The sequence below is a fragment of the Acinonyx jubatus genome, chromosome A2, assembly GCF_027475565.1.
Source record: "Acinonyx jubatus isolate Ajub_Pintada_27869175 chromosome A2, VMU_Ajub_asm_v1.0, whole genome shotgun sequence".
NCBI lineage: Eukaryota > Metazoa > Chordata > Mammalia > Carnivora > Felidae > Acinonyx > Acinonyx jubatus.
Window position 1 is genome coordinate 161,975,681 of NC_069383.1, and position 16,852 is coordinate 161,992,532.

The window sequence follows — 16,852 nt, forward strand, 5'->3', positions numbered from 1 at the left end:
TGGAAACTTCCTCCCTCCCTGCGTCCCTCCTTCCTTCCTTCCAAGAGTACACTTCAGATAGGACATCATGGAAACAGGGAAGGGAGGGCACTTACACTGGAGACACTGGACAGCCCACCTCAGCCAGGGGACCAAGGCCAACACCGCGGTGACAGCACGCACCCCCGGGGTGGTGTCAGGGGGAGGGCGCTTCACTTGGGGGGTCCTCCTCCCTAAACCCATCACCCCAGTCTCACTACCAGAAAAGCCGCAGACACACCCAAGGAAGGGCCTTCTAGAAAACCCTGCCCAGGGCCTCCTCGAAACTGTCACAGGGCATCAAAACCGAGGGAAGTCGGAGAAGCCTCCACAGCCCAGAGGAGCCCAAGGAGACGGGCCGAGTCCACGTCACGTGGGCGCCTGGGACGCTTAGGACCTAAGCGTGGGCTTTACTTATGAAGAACGGATCAACGTTGGTCCATTAACCGTGACCAATGCTCCAGCCTGACGGGAGGTCCCAGCGGGGGAACAGCGCGGGGCGGGGGGAGCGCTTGGACTTTCTCCTCGGTGTCTCCATAAAACCGGAACGGTTCTAAAAGCTGGTCTTTTTCTAACAAAATATGCCACCGAAAGAGGAAAACAGGCAGAGAGCGCCCCGCAGTGGCACGTTCGCCCAGGGGCGGGGGCTCCGACACGGGGCCTCCCGCCGCCTCCACCAGGGGCCCCATTCCGCAACGTCGCCCGCTGCCCAGGGGCTCGCGGCGATGCGTCAGGCCGTCCGCCGAACCGGCAGAGCCCCCGCTGGCTCTCACCGGCTTTTCGAGGAGAGCGTGTGGCGAGATTTTTCCTTCGCGGAAGGCCGCCCCTCCTCTGCTTCGCGCGACGTTAAAATCGCCGCGCGATCCCTGCGCAACGCCGACCGTGCCCGTCCCCGCCGGCGGGCCGCGAGACGCAGGGGCCGGGCTGCGGGCGTGGGTCCCGCCGCAGGCCGAGTGCAGCCCCCGGGAGGGCGCCCCGAAATGCGCCGGGCCTCCCGCGTCCCCTGGTCCAGCCCGAGCGACACGCTGTCAGGTGCTGCCGGAGCCGCGACAGGCCGTGAGGCTTCAGGGCGAGTGAGGCTGCGAGGAGGAAGCGAGTCGGACAAACGCCGCGCCGTGGGAGTCGCAGTGCGCTGCGCCACGCCGGGCAAACTCCTCCAGAAGCGCCCCCGGTACTCGCTGTGGTCGTCAACAGCGCGCTCCTGTCCTCGCAGCCTGACGCCACCCGGCGCCCCGGCTTGAGACGCACGGCTCTCCGCGGCCTCAGGGGTCAACGTGCCGACGCCGAGATCAGCTCTCGGTTTTAGGTTCGCCGCACACCCGGGAGAACAGAAAGCCTGGGCCGGCGGCGTTGCGGACGAAAGCGTGGTTCTGACCGAGCTGGGCCGAGGGCTCCCTAAAGCCGGGGCGGGGACCCAGGCGGGGCCTAACACGGCTCTCCTCCCACAAGCTCTCCCTCGCACAGGCCCTCCTGGTCATGGGGCCAAACCACCGGTCCCAACGCCGTGCCGGCGGCCTGATGCCAGGCTCCAGCCGAGACCCCCCTCCCCGTGGCTGTAGGTGAGGTGGCCCTTAGTGACCTCCTGGGGCTCCAGGTCCTCCGGCCACACGCACACACATCTGCACGCCCTAGGGTGACCGGACATGGCAGGCTGCCCACTCGGGGGAGGGGGGGGGTGGGGGGGGAAGGGGCCGGGAGGCAGGACTTTCGGCTCTGAAGCCCAGCACACGCGCGTGCATCGTGCAAGGACACAGAGGGAACACGGCTCAGGCACAAACGGAACGAAGGGCGATCAGTGCCGTTGCCCTGGTCGTGGTCACCATTCAAGGAGGAGCTTCCGGAAGGGGGACCAAGAAGGCTCTCCCCGCCTGCCCAAGGCCCCGTGCCTCCAACAGGGAAGCCGAGGGCCGCGGCAAGCCCAGCGAGAGGCAGCAGAGGTTCTGACCCAGAACCCACGGGCCGGGAAGATGGGCCTCAGTTGGTCCCCACTCAGCACTCTCGGGGCCTCACTTGGCCACCTGGGACAGCAGCCACGTTCTGGCAGAAGGGGGCCCCGTCGTGAAACTTCCCCAGTGGCCTGTTTGGGGCAAGGCCGTGTGGGCCACGGACGGACTCCGGCTGCAGGCCCGGGCCGCGCTGCATCAGATTTAGGCATGCCGGGGGGGGGGGGGGGGGGGGGGGGGCAGCCGCTCCCCACCCCAGCATGTTGACACGCTCAGGGACCCGCCCGCCACCTCGTCTATTACCTTTTCATCAACGGGGCTCTGACGCCTCCAGCCTCGGTGGGGATCTGCTCTCGGGGGACCTTCCTGCTCTAAAACCCTCCTTCTGTGGCTGTTTCTGTCACTCTCACACACGCGGGACCCGGGGCTAGGGAAAGAGGAGCCTGGCGGGCTCCCCAGCTGCTAACAAGGCACAGACAGAGCTGCCTTCCTTCCGGCATCCTGGTGGCTCTTTTCCATCCAGCCCCCCCTCCCCCGCTCCCACCCCCTGCCCTGCCCCGCACCGCAGTCACACTGAGCTGCCCGTGGGGGGAGGGGGAAGGGGCTATGTCCCCAGATGCCCAAATGGGGGTTTGGCCCGGGGTGAGGGAGGGGGGATGGAGAGCATCTATTTCACTTCTGCTACACGTGCGGGTGACAGGACACAGCGTTGGGAAGCTGAGTTATTAAAACCAATCTGTGAAGCCGTCAGGCTCCTACCAATTTCCATCCACGTTGGCTGCAGGCCGAGCCCTCCCTGCCACCACGGAGCCTCTCGTGGGCCAGAGCCAGGCGGCTGGGAGGAGTTACTCCTGTTGCCGGATGAGGGCTGTGCCTGAGTCAGGGAACGGGGACCCCCGGTCCCCACTGAGCCAGGCTCTCAGAAGCCATGAAGTCTCTAAGGCCCCTCCAGGCGCCCCCCCGCACCCAGGGGCCAGCACTCTCCACCATCGGCCACCAAGGCTGCTGCCCACGGCAGCTTCCTGAGGCTCCATCAACCACCCCACGCCCCCAACTTCCCAGTCCCGCTCCCTGGGGACCAGGCAGGGGGCGCACTGGCCGGGCACCGTGGTCCAGCAGCGCCACCTGCAGCCAGGTCCGGGGACAGCCGGGAGGGAGGCAGGGAGGCACACAGCCAGAGGGCAAGGGAGCAGCCCAGCGGCCCCCTTCCCCCAAGAGCCTTGCCCCGCCTCCCTGGGCAACAGAGCCACCAACCTGGGACCCCGCACCTCCGCCCTGCCTCTCACCCAAGCTGCAGCCACAGAGCAGGTAACGTGGAAGCCGACCCGCACCCGCGCCCACAATGCCCTCCCCCCCTTGTGCCCCCTCGTGCAGGGAGCACGTGTCCTCAAATGCACACACGTGCACACACTCACGCACGAACGCGCACGCGGGCAGCCACAGCCGTGCCCGCTGGGACCCAAGCTTCCCCGTGGCAGAAGGAGAGCTGCACAGTCCCTCTCCTGAGAAACCTCCCTGAGGGAAAATCCCAGAGGAAAACTCTAGGGGCAGCTGCTCAGCAGGAAAAATTCTCAGCGCGCCCGGTGCCCCGCTCACTCGGGCTTCTGAAAGGTCAGAGAAGAAGTGGAGTTCTGGCCCCGCCCCCCCCCCCCCACTCCTCCCCACACGCTACTTAGAAGGATCCACTCGTTGCACCCAGGGCCGTGCATGAGCCAGCGGGGCTCCGTGCCCTTTGCGGGAGCACAATCCGAGGGACCCTCTCCCCAGCCCCCGGGGCAGGGAGGCCGCACGGGCGCGCGTACACGTGCACGAGAGAACGCGTGTGAGCACAGCACGTGCGTGTGCAGACGTGCGTGAACGCGACACGCGTACGGCTCTGAGGACGCGTGCTCCCCGCCGGGGCGCGTGAGGATGACCCGAAAGACCGCATCCCAGGCAAAGAGAGCAGGAGGGAGGCGCTGGGGAAGCAGTGGGGAAACTGCGGCAGCGCCCCGCGCTCGGGGGGGAGGCTGCTGAGTCACGGGCCTGAAGGCCACGGTCGGGGCCCAAACACTGGGGCCAACGCTAGCTGTCCCCGCCCAGGGGCCCTGAGTAGGCCTCTGGGAGGCACATCCTCCACCTACTCCCCCCCCCACACACCCCGCCCCACGGGCGCAGGGGAGTGGCGGGAGGCAGTGCTGTCGGAAACGCTATGCCCTGCGCGGGCCTGCATCTGCGAAACAGAAACGGGCCAGCTGGGTGTATCACAGGGCCCCTCCCGCAAGCCGACGAGCCTCGGGACCCACAGGGGCCAGATCATTCGGGGAATGGCTGCGGGGGCCCATCTGGTGCAGGGGCCCCGGGACAGGCCGTGGGACGTCACCTCCAGCTAAACGGCCACCAGGGGCTCCGGGAAGGCCCGGGTCCAGGGCAGGCGTCCGGCTCCCCTCTCTGGACACCGAGCCCCCGGGCCGCCCCACCCCCCGGGCACGGGCCGAGCCACCCGAATCGGGGCCGAATGGCCCAGCTGTCCCCCGCGGGCTCGTGCCCACCCCTCCTGGCCTCGCTGACTGACCGGGCCCCGGGGAGGCCGGCGGGCGGGAGGGGGTTGCAAGTGCCGGGTCTATTTAAATCCCATCTCAAAAGGGGTTTTGAAGCACTCGAACGCGGCGGATGTTCTCAGCCCTCTGCCTGATGGCACTACCTAATGCCGGCCTCTTGAAGCAATTCCGTGCTTTTACCGACACCAGGCTGTTCCCGCCGCTGTGGCACACAAATCACTACCGAAGTAGCAACAGACCCAGAAAGGCCTCATAAGACGCCGTAAACCTGAGGACGGCGACACTTACGAGAGATGCCACCGGAATACTCAGAAACGGTTGCAATTAAGCTGCTGCTGACGCGAGCGGGGCGGCTCAATCAGGGAGACAGGTGCTTGGGAGCCACGTGCCAGGGAGCAGCCCCCGCCCCCCCACTCCCCACCACCCTCGTGCTCCGGGCAGGGGCGCCGCCCTCCTGGGGGCCGATGAGCTCCGTGACCACCAGCCCGGGGACCAGAGGCACGGCGCCCACCCCCTGGGCTGGTGTCTGGGGTGGCCTAGAGGAATCTCGCCGGGAAGACCGGTTCCCATGGGGGCCGCGCCGCACTCCCAAGAGGCTAAGGGGCCACCGTGGCCCCAACACCGAGCCCCCTCTCTGTGCCAGGCTCCGGCTGGGGACTGGGGACCCAGAGGAGACAGAGGGCCCTGCCCTCACGGGGTCCCCCATCTGGCGGAGAGACGCACCGGCAGACGTAGCTGGTATGAGTGTGGGGCGCCCTGCCGGCATCTGGGGCCGGCACCCTGGTCTTGGGGGGAGGGCGGGAAGGCTGCCAGCATGGTGACTGAGCAGAGCTGCCCCGGCTGGGGGAGCAGGGAGCTTGGCAGAGGACGGGGTGCGGGAGCCGGCTCCCACACGGCCCGCCAGCCACGCCTAGTCAGCATGAGGGACCTCCACGTGCAATCTATCCCCCTTCAGGACCAGAACCAAGACCAAGGTCAAGCTGCCTTCCGGAACATTCTTTCCCTGAGATAAACTCCTGCTGTGCCCAATGCCTGCCTCGCTGACTGCTGCCTAGGGCTGTCAGGACTGGGTTGTGGCGAAGGGGTGGCAACGGGGCGGGGAGGGGTTGGGGGGGGGGTGGACAGCAGGGGATGGAATGCTGGGCTGTGGCCTGGAGAACACCAAGCCGCTAGAGACAGGGGGCGAGCGTGCAGGGCCGGGTGTCCGTCAGTCCTGCCTGTCAGCTGCCCATCGGCCGGGGGCTGCTACCCTCCATGTTCCAGGGCCGGCTCCCACCCACCGACAGCTTGCGGAGCCCCCTCGTCTCCCTCGAAGCCAGCCCCCGCCTCTCGAGACTGGCCCGGCCCAGCCGCCTCCCTGGGCTCCCCGGGCCACTTCCCAAGTCAACCGCCCTGTGACCCGCGCTGCCCACCCCACGCTTCGCCCCACGTCAGGCAAGGCCACCCCATCCTCAGGCAGGGCCACGGCTCAGCGCTCAACCTGCCTCTGGCCAGCTCGTGCCAGGACTCAGCAGTGGCTCCTTTTATTGGTTTCGCTCCGGGCTTTAAAGGCTTTTTTCTCCCTTTCTGATCCCTCTCGCTAGTAGCCCCGGGCCAAAACCCAGGCGTCTGCTGGGGGGCTGAGCATTCCCACTGCCCACCCCGCAGTCCTCGCTCTCCTCCTGCTGCTGGTCCCAGGGGGCCTCTGGGGCGCTCAGGGCCGGGGTCGGGAGTCCATAAAAAGGATGAAAGAACCTGGGAAATTTCCACCGCGGGAAGCGGCAGCCAGTGCGGAAGGGTGGGGGCGCCATCTAGTGGCGCTTGGGGGAGCCACGCGGGGTCAGGACCGAGATGCCCTCCCCTCACCCGCCCCCGCAGCACCAGGAACCATCCTGTCAGCGAGCCGGGCCGCGGCACACACACACTCATACGCCACAAATACACGACCGCACACTTACACATACACATGCTCACACACGGAACTCATGCACACGCACGTACACACCCATGCTCACGCACACATATGCTCGTGTACCTTCACACACACACACGTACGCACAAACACAGATACACTTTCACGTACACGTACGCATGCTCACAAACACCACTCGCACATCCTCACACTCACATGCGAACACACACACGTACACGCGCACACAGCCCCAGCCTGTGGATCTGTGCGGGGAGCCAGAAGGCTGCTCGTCTGCACTCAGCCTGCTACGGCCCACGCGGAGGACGCCGGCTGCCGGGCAGAGGCTCTGGGGAAGGAGCACCTCACACCCCATGCCATGGTGGGGGCAGAGCGCAGCCCCTCTCCAAGGGGGGCCTGGGCTGGGGCCTCCACGGGGGGCGGGGGGGGTGGGGATGGAGGGGAGAAGACAAGGTAACGCCCTGGGCAGCCCAGGGGTGACGCCGCCCTCCAGGAAATGCCTCCACTAACACGCTCAGGACCACGCGGGGTGTGAGATCCAGGCCTTTGTGAAATGGACATCACCAACCCCACCCATCTCTCTGCAAGTTTTCCCTGAAAGGTAAATGCCTCCCAGCTAGAGGCTGCAATGCTCAACAGCGGATTCGAAGCCACGGAATGCCACAGAGATAAATGGATCGAAAACAAGAAGCCCGTGGAGTCATAACAGGATCCCAGCAAATCCCCGAGGTAACACAATGCAGCACAAGGCACAGGTCAGAGGGCCCGTGGCCCGCAGGACGGCGGCCCCGAAGATGTCCACGCCTTAATCACCACAACTGCGCGCACGTCGCCTCACACAGGACAGGGACTCAGCAGACGGGATTAAGTCGAGGCCCCCGAGGCGGGGGTGACCCTGAGTTCCCAGGGGGCCAGCGTCCTCACGAGTCCTCACGGGACGGAGGCAGAGGGTCAGAGGCAGACAGACGGGCAGACCCCACGCTGCTGGCCGTGAGGACAGAGGAGGGGCTGCGGGGCCAGGGATCGGTGCCACCAGAAGCCGGCAAAGGCGGGAGACGGGCCTCCCTGGGGCACGGGGGTGGGAACTGCCCTGCCCCACGCCTGGGTGTAGCCCGGTGAGACCAGGGTCATACTCCCGGCCTCCAAAAGTGTCAGAGAACACACGTGTGTCGTGATAAGCTCCTAGCGGTCATCGGTTAGAGCCGCCCCGGGAAACTCACACAGAGCCCAGGCCACGTTCAGCCCTAACGCTTCCTCATCCTTCCCTGTCGGGGCAGGAGCCCACGGCCGGACAGCACGGCCGGGGTTCCACCGTGCCAGCATCAGAGGTCAGGAGAGGGTGGTCACACAGCCAACACCTGGACCCGGGAGGCCTGGCTTCCACCTGGGGCCTCCTGCCGGAGTCTGAGCCTTCTGCTCGGAGCGCCTGCGCCCACCCGCCTTGGCAAGGGCTCCGGGGCGTCCCTGACACTTAAAAGGACCGGGGGTGGCCTCCCCCCATGCCTCTGGGCACAGGCCCAGCCGCTCAGGGCTCAGCTGTCAGCTGGGACACCAAGTTAAGGGGTACCTCGGCCAGGGTCTGCCTGGGTCCCCAGCCGGGCTGTGCACCCCCCCTCCCACCCCTGCCGTCTCCACACACAAAAGCACTCGGCTGAGCTCCAGAGTGCCACGCTCTGCTCCCGGGGGGCTCCCCCCCCCCTCCGCCCCCAGCTCCCTCTGAGCTGTGATGATTACTGTAACAGAATAACAGAACCTTCTGAGACAGCTGGGAAGAGGCAGGGAGGTGCAAAGCCCGGCTCAGCAATCTCTGCTGGAAACAGCACTGAACAAAGACAGCCTTGCACAGAAGGCGGCTCCGGCTGTCCTGCAGCAGAGGCTGTGGGTGCGAAGGGGGCGCTCGGCTCGGAGATTCCGGAACACGGGTCGCGCTGGATATTCGGCCCAGCCTGCAGGGCCCACGGCCCACAGAGTGGCCCGCGGGGCGCACGCCCACACCAGCCCGGCAAACCAGTGGGTGCACCGCGCCCCTGACCGCAGGGGGCCTGCAGCCGCTGTGGGGAGGCCAGGGGAGGCTCAGTGCTCACAGCCGCCCACCCCAGGCCTGCGGCCCCAGGGAGAGCCCCGAGCACAGCAGACACTTCGCGGATGCCGCCCCCATAGTCTCCACGGGTAGCAAACCACAGGCTCTGGGGGGGAGGGGGGCAGGCAGCTCGTTTCTGGGGACACACATCCCCTCATCACCAACCGAGACTGTCCCTGGAGCCAACAGGGCCAGACGCCCCTCAGCTTCCGCCTGCCCGGCCACGGGTCCAGCCGTGTCCCCGAGGGGTCGTCCAAAGGCACCCCTGCCCCGCGTGCCCCGGACGAGCCGATCCGCAGCCCCTCCCGCAGCCCCGGCCGCCGCGGACGCTCACCAGGACTTGGGCTCCCCGAAGTGCAGGTAGTTGATGCTGTAAAGGTCCATGTCCTCCGTGTGCCAGGCGAAGGTGGTCTTCCACATGCCGAAGTACAGGTAGGGGGTGTTGACGCCCTCGATGATGGTGCCGCACTCGCGCTCCACCATGTCCAGGATGGTCCGCAGGCTCCCGATGTTCCACTGGGCCACGTCCTGCGGGCGACCCGCACACGGTTGAGCGTGCGGTTGGCGGCCAGCCACCCCCGGGCCCCGGCCACCCCCAGACGCCGGCGGCAGCACAGGGAGGCTACGGCGTGGCCCCGCAGAGGGCCCGAGCGCCAGCGGTCGGCCCTAAACCCGCCCCAGGGTCTGCAACCCCCCTGAGACACCGGCCCCAGGCCAGGCAGTCAGGCAGGACTTTCTCCGGATTCCACACTGAGCTGTGTGTTAATCATGGGAGGTGACGGGGCGCCTGAGTGGCTCAGTTGGTTGAGCGTCTGACTTCAGCTCAGGTCATGATCTCACGGTTTGTGGGTTCGAGCCCCACATCGGGCTCTGTGCTGACAGCTCAGAGCCTGGAGTCTGCTTTGGATTCTGTGTCTGCCTCTCTCTATGCCCCTTCCTGCACTCTGTCTGTGTCTCTCTCTCTCTCTCTCTCTCAAAAATACACAAACATTAAAAAAAAAAAAATCATGGGAGGTGAAAGCCGTGCTGAGAATAGACACTTCTCCAAAGAAGACATCCAAATTGTGAACACACACGTGAAAAAATGCTCCATGTCACTCATCAGGGAAATACAATCAAAACCACAATGAGATACCACCTCACACCTGTCAAAATGGCTAAAATCAACAACTCAGGCAACAACAGATGCTGGCGAGGATGCGGAGAGACAGGCTCTCTTTTGCATTGTTGCTGGCAATGCAAGCTGGTGCAGCCACTCTGGAAACCAGTCTGGAGGTTCCTCAAAAAACTAAAAATAGAACTACCCTACGACCCAGCAATCACACTTCTAGGCATTTACCCATGGGATACAGGGGTGCTGTTTCGAAGGGACACATGCTCCCCATGTTTATAAACATCAACAACAGCCAAAAAACAGCCCAAATGTCCATCGATGGATGAACGGACAAAGAAGACGTGGCACACACACACGCACACACACACAGAATGGAATACTACTCAGCAATCAAAAAGAATGAATTCTTGCCATTTGCAACAACGTGGATGCAACCAGAGAGTATTATGCTAAGTAAAATTAGAGAAACACAAGTATCATACGACCTCACTCATATAAGGAATGTAAGATACCAAACAGATAAACCTAAGGCAAGGGAAGCAAAAATAATATTAAAACAGGGAGGGGGACAAAACATAAGAGACTCTTAAATATACAGAACTGAGGGCTGCTGGAGGGGTCGTGGGCAGGGGGATGGGCTAAATGGATGAGGGGCATTAAGGAAGACGCTTGTTGGCATGAGCACTGGGTGTTATACGTAGAGGACGAATCACGGGATTCTACTCCTGAAACCGTTATTGCGCTATATGCTAAGTAACTTGGATGTAAATGTAAAAAATAATAATGGTAATTTTTTTAAATGTGTGTGTGCCCCACAGGGCCCCTGGGATCCCCGTCCTCCGGCCCTCACCACACCCAAGGGTGCGCGCAACTCTGCCCTCAGGCCTGGCCACGTGGCCTCACAAGCTTGCCAATGCTTTGGGGTCCGGGCCCAGTGGATGAGCTCAGGGTCCCAGGGAGAGGGACCCTCCTTGTCCAGGACTCCCTTGCCACAGGACCGACCACTGGATGTGGGAAACCGAGGTCCAAGGAGGGGGAACCAGGACCAGGAGCAAGCTCGGTCCCTGACCTCCCAGGGCGAGGGCCTCTCCCTCAGGTTCCCAGGGGTGAGCTCACTTCAAGCCTGACACACCCTTGGTGCCCAGCTTGGGAGAGCAGACCCACCCACGCTGCACAGTGGGACCCTCTAGCTGGAAGGCCAGCAGGCCACAGGTCAGACAGGCTCCCCAAGGTGGGCAGACCGCTGGGACCCACCCAACAGTCACACCTCTTGGGAACCACAAGTCACGGCCTGTCCTGATGGGTTCGGGGGCGGTGGGGTCCTGGCCCTTCTCAGGAGGGGGCTTTACTCCCACCCACGCCAGCTGGGACCCCAGCCCAGATCTCAGGGGGCACCCCCAGCTGCTGTCATGAGGAGCACGGCTGAGCGGATAAAGTGTGTTCCAGCAAGAAGGGACCTTCACGGTGACGATCTGGGGCGGGGGGCAGACATGGCAGCTGAGGGGCCGCCCAGGGCAGAACCCCAGGGCAGAGCACACCCAGGGGAGAGTCAGGCTTAGGAGCTTGGACATCAACCCCAGTAGATCCTTCCCAGGGTTATCGGAAGTCCCATAAGTGTTAATAAACTGTCCCCTAGAAAAGGGTGGGTCCCACTCAAACCCCCGCGTGCTGAACAGCAGCACCTCTGCAGGGCCTCTGCACCACGTTTCCACCAATGCCTGGTCTACACCCCTGGACGGGCAAGGCCAGCATCAGGTCCGAGGGCTGAGGAGCCAGCAGAGGCCCCTCCGTTGCCCCAGGCACCCCCAGGGTCCTCCCAGCCCGGCACGGGGGCTAGAACATCCCCAGGTTTCCCGGATGATGGAGCACTAGGAATTCAAGAGGAAAACCACGAGAGTAACTGGGGATTAGGAGGCCCCTGGCAGAAGGAAGGAAATGCTCCGTGTGGCCTCCGGAAGACCACTTTGTGACGGGGCTGCTTTGGTCCAGCCGCAGGGACAGGGCGAATGATCAGGGCAGGAGGGGCTGATGATTTCGTAGGAAAGATTCTGCAAATCAGAACGCGCCTGGATTCCTTCTTTCCTCCCCCCGCCCCCGCCCCCCCAAAGACTTGGCATGTGGACGCGCACGGAGCCCGGACACAAAGCCCAGCTGAGCTTGCCGGGGCGTCTTAGCGCCCACGTTTCAAGATCGAGTCCCATGCTTGCGCCTTTCCCTCCACGGTTCAGCAGGACACGGCGTCCGTCACACCCCCGGAGCGTCTCGGGGGCCCCGGTACTCACGTCATCGTACAGGGAGCCGCTGATGTCGGCCCCGTAGATGGGGGAGACGAAGGTGAGGTTCTTCCAGTACTTGCGCTCCAGATCGTCGAAGTCCTGGTGCCGCGGGGTGCAATACCTGTGGGAGGAGCAGCACCCTGAACGTGGCCGTGGGGCCCACCCCCATCCCCGGGGCGTGGAGAACACGGGCGTGGCCCCATGGCCGCCGGGAGGCTGAGTGCATAAGGGATGGGGCTGCCCCGCCTGGGACGCCCCCCGCTCGTCCCGCCCCGTCAACCACCCGGGACAGCAGGGGCTCGGAGGGTCCTCTCGATCCTCAACTCTGCAATTACGAGAGGCCAGGCCAGGAGGCCGGTGCTGTGTGGGGGCCGCAGGAGGAGGCGGCTGCCGCCCTGCCCTCGAGGGCCGCTTGGGCTGGGGAGCAGAGAGACCGCCCTCGGAAACGGAAACGCACAAAGCGCGCAGGGAGCGAGGGAGGGGACGCGGTGCAGGTGTGCGTGCGTGTGCCGTGGACGCCACAAGTGCAGGGCCGGGGCCACGGAGGCCCCTCAAGGTGTGTGGCTCCCCCTCGGAGGCCGGGCGTCGGGGGCCCGTCCCCACAGTGGCCTCAGCCCCAGCCACGTACTTCTCGCTGTTGGCCAGGCGGCGGTACTCCCCGACCGTCATGGCCTTCTTCTGGATGTTATACTGTGTGAAGAGGCCCGACTGGCCCGTCACCACCTGCTGGATGGGGGCCGGGATGACCACGTCGTCGATGTCATCGTACGTCTGCCTCGGCTTCCACTCCTTTGGGGGGATGATCTGCAAGACGGAGAGGGGCGACTCAGCGGCGCCTCGGACGCAAGGCCCTGCCCCGGAGACCAGCGGCGGCCCCCTGGGGGCGTGTCCGGGCCACACGCCTCAGGGCACCGAGAACCTTTTACGCGCTTCATCAGACGCCCAGGTGGTCTGTGCGGGGCCGCGGGCACCACTGCCCCGGCCTCCCGACACTGCCCCTCAGGCCCCCTGCAGCTCAGGACCAGCCGGGCCAGGACCCTGGAAGACACAAGGAGACTGGAGAGAGGCGACAAGGCCCACGTGCAAAGACACAGAAGAGTGAGTGAGGCGCCGAAGGCAGGAGGGTGACGATGACACAAATCCGGGGGGACGAGACCTGGGAGGGCCGCCTCAGGAAAAGCACGCGCACTGCAGCTCTGGGCCAAGCCCTCGCCGCCCCTCTCCAGGAGGGACACGAGGGCTGCGGGAAGTGTCGCCCCAGGCGGAAGGGGGCCCAGGTCTGTGCTGAGCTTGCTTCTGGCCCTCCTCCTCCCCCTCCTGGGCCGGGCGAGGCCTCCGGGCCGGGCAGGGGCCTCCTGGGTGCCAGGCGCACTTCTGTGAAGGCCCTTGTCCTGGGCAGGTGTTTGTAAACGACAAATCTCCTTCCCAGGCACCCAGCGGGCCACCCAACAGCTCTGGGAAAAGAACTGAACCAACCTGCCTTCAGTGCGCCAGCCAAGACCTCTGGGGAGGCCCGAGCCTCACCCAGCTGAGGGCCAGGGAGGACCATCGCCACACCGATGCTGAGTTTGCAGACGGCTTCCAGGACGGCTGCAGTTCGTTCACCATCCCCAAGGACTCCCCTATACACATCGGTGTTAGAAAACGTTTTGCTTGGCAACGAAAACACTTACTCTGCAGTCACCTATTAACAGCAGAAAGGCCCACCTCCACCGCCCACACTGCTGGAGTTACTGACAGACCAAGAGTAAATAACAACAGCCATTAGAAGAAGGCAATGGGTCCCGCCCAGGGGGATCCTGCCCCCAAGTGACATTGGGCGATTTCTGGGGACACCCATGGCCGTCACGACCTCCTGGCGTGGATGCGGGGTGCTGCTTAGGCCCCGGAAGTGCCCAGGACGCCCCCAGAGGGAATGACCCACCTCGAGGTCAGCAGTGCCCAAGCTGGGAACCCTGATTTTCATTAAATAGGGACACGGCTGCTCAATCGAGGCCTTTTCTGGGGACGTCCCCCCTCCTACTCTGTGCCCAGAGTTGCAGTAAGTGCCCTGGGTGCCCATGTCTGGTGTGAGGCCTCATGACAACGGGGTGTGGGGCTCAGCCTGCCAGTCCGTGGTCTTCTTAGATTTCAAGTGAAAAATCAGACGCGTCAGGTGATAACGAGTAGCTAACACGCTGGAGGCTGGAAATGCCACAAATACAAACGAAAGGGCCTGTGGTTCGGGCACCCGAGACGCTCTCCCGGAGAACGGGTCCTGGGACGAAGGGCTGTGAACCTGAGTGGCTCTTGAACCATGGAGGTTGCGCCCCCTCTTATAAAGAAGCCTGGACTTACTTCCTCCTGAGGGAAAAGGGCCCTGGATCTGGTCCAAAATGTGTTCACCGAGGGGAACTGGGGAGTCTACCCATTCAGTTCCTTTGGAGGAAGCCGGTCCGTCAATTAAGGCTCTAAAATGAACCAAACGCGGGGCGCCTGGGTGGCTCAGTCGGTTAGGGGTCCAACTTTGGCTCAGGTCATGATCTCAAGGTCCGTGGGTTCGGGCCCCGCGTCGGGCTCTGTGCTGACAGCTTGGAGCCTGGAGCCTGCTTCCGATTCTGCGTCTCCTGCTCTCTCTCTGCCCCCCACCCCCACTTGTGCTCGGTCTCTCTCTACCAAAAATAAATAAATGTAAAAAAAAAATTAAAATGAACCAAATGCATCACTCCCAAATTTTCGACTGCCGTGGAAAACATCAGGAAACCAGAGAGGGATGCTTCGGGCCCTCATGAGCTACACTGGCCTGGCCACACGCTAAGAAGGTTCTGGAAAAGGCATGTGATGGAGCGGGCCTAACGTGCTGTGGCCTGACACCCTCAAATCTCTGTGAGACCAGGATCTGAAAGGAGGCTCCCGGCTGCACAACCGCTCACGGATATCATCTGCTAAAACAGGAGCACCGTGACTCCTCCCCTCGGTGCCTGGCGGGCCAGTGGACGGACCCCTCCTCGAAGCTCCTGAGGCCGAGCTGCAGCCGAGGCCGAGAGGGACAGAAAGGCCACACTCCCCAGGTGAACAAGGCAGTGCCAGGGTGGCTCAGGGTGTCTGGGCAGCTGGGGCAGAAGGCGCGCAGCGGCGGGAGCCCCCATAAGAGGAAACGAAATGAGGGGCCAGCCTCTGTCCCGACCCCTCGTGTTCCCAGAGCCATTTTGCAGGCTGCGGGCCTGGGTGGAGGAGCCACCGGACCGTAGGGACAGTCCCCAGGGGTGTGCCCGAGGGCGGAAGCCCCTGCCCCGTCCCACAGGACCCGACACTATGACCCGTCCTCATGCCCCGCCCTGGTCCCCCCGCCCCACGCTCCCCAAGGAGCCCGGGGAGGCCCAGCGCTGGCCTGAGAGGGCAGGGGCCCAGCTGGGCACTGGCCCCAGAGCACAGAGCAGCCAGGGAACGTGACAGGGGCACCCCGACAGTCCCAGAGCCTCTTCTGGTCCTGGGCCCGGGCTCCAGCTGTATCTACTGAATGTACACCCCCAGCCCCTTCCCCCGGGCCCTACAGAGCCTTGCGGGAGAGACAGCTACAGCTCTGATGAAACAGAAACGTCCCAGCACCCCACACGGACAACAAAGAAGGACGGACAACAGAGAAGGGCGGTCAAGGCCGATGCGACCAGGGTGAGGGGACACGGGCATCAGCAGAACGCTCTCAGGCCAGGAGGACACCAGGTCCCTTCTCCAAAGAGGCCAGCAGCCAACTGGGGTGCCCGGGGGGCTCAGTCGGCTAAGCACCCGACTCTTGATTTCAGCTCACGTCATGATCTCACGGGTCGTGAGTTCGAGCCCCACGTCGGGCTCTGTGCTGACCGTGTGAGCCTGCTTGGGATTCTCTCTTTCTCTCTCTGACCCTCCCTGGACCACACTCTATCTCAAAAATAAAATAAACGGACAGTAAAAAACAACAACAACAACAAAAAGCCAGCAGCCCTGAGAGCCTAGGTAGGGCCCCCCTGTGAAAGAAGAAGGGGTTGCCCAAGGATGCCTCCCTGTCCCCGCCTGTCCCCACGGAGTGGCAGGGAGGCCCCTGAGGGGCTCGAGGCCCCGGCACGCGGTCCCTGGCAGGCAGCAGGGGCGCGTGTGCACGTGTGGAGGGCGCGACTGCCGCCGTCTCTCAGGACGTGCCCGGGTCCGCCCCACGCTGCCCTCACCTCCCCGCACACGTAGGTGACCACCCGTCAGAGAAAGCAGCAAACAAACTCCCTGAAAGGAGCATGGAACACAGAAGGCAGAGGGAAAACGGACTCGAGAAACACCTGCCTCGCGAAACATCCAGTCCCAACAGTTTCCTTCCGTCTAAATCAGCAAAAACGGACTCCACCGGTACGTGAGCTTACCACAGGGTCCCGGGGTACCAGGGCACAAAGGGGAAGCTCAGGGGCCGAGGAGTCAAGAGCGAAGGAAGGCAGAGGCGCAGACACGGTCCACACAGCGGACACAGAGCCCGCAGCCGCCACGGCACCAGGCACAGAAAGCTCAGGAAGTATCCAGGCCAGGGGGCCAGCCAGGAAAGCAGAGCCCGAGACAGCGAGGCAGAAGGAACAAGCAGGGATGACAGCCGCGGAGGCCTGACGGGGCTCCGGGCAGAGCTGTGCCGGACGGCACCTCGCCACGCCTCCCGGCACGAGGGACACCTTGAACCAGAAGGGCTGCCGTCCCAGGAAAGCACATGCAGGCCAAGGACAGGGGCAAGGCAGAGGAGGCCCACGCCCACCGCCCGGGGCCCCCGCGACAGGGCGCCTCGATGGGGCAGAGCAGGCAAGAAACCGTCCCCTGACGGCGGCCCGCTGGGCAGAAGGCCCCCGGACCTGCAAGAAGCCAGGACCCAGGGTTTCCGGAGAAGCAAAGCTAACGGGACAGCAGGGGCTCGGTCCCCAACCCGGAGGAAACGCCGTGTCCATACTGTCTCGCGTGCGATGAACAAAATCAAGAAGGAGGGCGG

At 64.2% G+C, this 16,852-nt stretch overlaps 1 protein-coding gene across 6 annotated transcripts in view; it reads right to left on the reverse strand.

Moving 5' to 3' along the window:
• The window catches only part of UHRF1 (ubiquitin like with PHD and ring finger domains 1), a 174,016-nt gene that overhangs the window by 67,561 nt on the left and 89,603 nt on the right, over window positions 1-16,852 (reverse strand). For all 6 annotated transcript variants that reach the window (XM_053220051.1, XM_053220052.1, XM_053220053.1 and 3 more), the window contains exons 19-21: window positions 12,509-12,684; window positions 11,887-12,001; window positions 8,825-9,018 (exon numbers count right to left, since the gene is read on the reverse strand). In XM_053220051.1, coding sequence (XP_053076026.1) covers window positions 8,825-9,018; window positions 11,887-12,001; window positions 12,509-12,684 — 485 coding nt within the window. The remainder of the gene's footprint in view (window positions 1-8,824; window positions 9,019-11,886; window positions 12,002-12,508; window positions 12,685-16,852) is intronic.